The following is a 1,372-nucleotide window of genomic DNA, read 5'->3' on the forward strand; positions in this document are numbered from 1 at the left end:
TATTATTATTTATTATACTATTTATCAGTTGCTAATCTTAACTTCATTTAGCTACCCAATCTTGATTTCTCTTCATACTACAATCCGATCATAAAATCTACCGGGTATGGTACCTCGACGAAATTGGATGAAAAACCAATTGTACTGGAGATGAAGTCGGCGACTTTTGAGCATGAAAACGGCGTGAAAAATGGCGCTGATGAACATCTGCAACGCATCTTTCGTTTGGAAAACGTTAATTTAACTGTGAAAAAGGTATGGAAATAGCACCTGCCACACTAGAAACTGCTTTGGCTACATACTTTTTCAAATAAATTATTTCACAGGGTGATGTGATATGTCTAGAAGGTCCTGTCGGTGGAGGTAAAAGTGCATTTATTGATGCTATCGTGGCTAGCGTTAACTGCACATCCGGCAGCGTTTGTGTGCATGAGCTAACTTCAGGTATTTTATAACATCGACCGAACTTTCGCACAATTTATTTACATTTTTGGTATACAGGTTTCGGTTATGTGCCCCAAACGCCTTGGCTGCAACGCGGCACTATACGCGATAAAATTATTTGGGGTAATGTATTCGATGAGCAATGGTACAAAGCAATTTTGTACGCTTGTGCGTTGAATGAAGACTTGGAATTATTGGGCGGTGATTTAATTGGCATAGGCGAAAACGGACGTACGCTATCTGGGGGACAAAGAGCGCGTGTAGCTTTGGCACGAGCGGTCTATCAGAATAAGAAAAGTGTGTATAATTAAGTATAGTTGAATCCACTTAATTTAAAGGGATCTTGAGCAAATATTTGATACTTTTAATATGTATTAAAATTAAGTTTATATACTCTCGTTTGTATTCCATGCAGTTTATTTGCTGGATGACATACTGGCTTCATTGGATGCGCACGTAGCACGTCACATTATCAGAATACTGTATACTTGGTCTGTTGAAGGAGAAGACACGCATTGTGGTGACACGCAATGTATCGTTATTCTATCACGCACATCAGGTGAAATTTAAATCTGTTTTCCAGAGCGTTTTGTATGAATATACTGGAAATTTCCACAAATTTAGATACTCCATATCGAGGATGGCAAGGTGACACAAAGCCAATATATGTCCGAAAGTGTTGATATCCATTTGGATTTAGATGAAGAAACCATTGATGATATATACGACTACACTCGCAGATCTTCCATCGATTTGGATGAACAAAACTCACCTGATAAAAAGAGCGTTGACAGTATTATGCTGGAGGTAATGTTTTGGTCTTCATACTTCACACACTATTAAAAAATATTTATCTACATACTACAGGAGTCACGGGAGTATGGAAAGATCTCATTGAATGTACTCTCCTGCTACTGGCGAGCCATTG

The 1,372-nt window shown here is 38.4% G+C and overlaps 1 protein-coding gene across 1 annotated transcript; it reads left to right on the forward strand.

Annotated features, from left to right (window-relative positions):
- Positions 1-7: 7 nt before the first annotated feature.
- Positions 8-1,372, forward strand: LOC118732387 (multidrug resistance-associated protein 7-like). Its single transcript, XM_036461518.1, has 6 exons — positions 8-255; positions 327-444; positions 502-741; positions 860-1,003; positions 1,069-1,251; positions 1,312-1,372. The coding sequence occupies exons 1-5, from the start codon at positions 151-153 to the stop codon at positions 1,125-1,127; spliced, it is 666 nt and encodes a 221-aa protein (XP_036317411.1). The 5' UTR covers positions 8-150; the 3' UTR covers positions 1,128-1,251; positions 1,312-1,372.

This window comes from Rhagoletis pomonella, unplaced genomic scaffold (assembly GCF_013731165.1).
Source record: "Rhagoletis pomonella isolate Grant_MI unplaced genomic scaffold, Rhpom_1.0 Rhpom_scaffold_19635, whole genome shotgun sequence".
NCBI lineage: Eukaryota > Metazoa > Arthropoda > Insecta > Diptera > Tephritidae > Rhagoletis > Rhagoletis pomonella.

Excerpts from the sequence above, each read along its gene's own strand:
- LOC118732387 (XM_036461518.1), top strand. The coding sequence starts at position 151 with ATGAAGTCGGCGACTTTTGAGCATGAAAACGGCGTGAAAAATGGCGCT. Across the intron at positions 256-326 it reads TTAATTTAACTGTGAAAAAG|GGTGATGTGATATGTCTAGA; the intron begins GTATGGAAATAG and ends ATTATTTCACAG. Across the intron at positions 445-501 it reads TGTGCATGAGCTAACTTCAG|GTTTCGGTTATGTGCCCCAA; the intron begins GTATTTTATAAC and ends TTTGGTATACAG.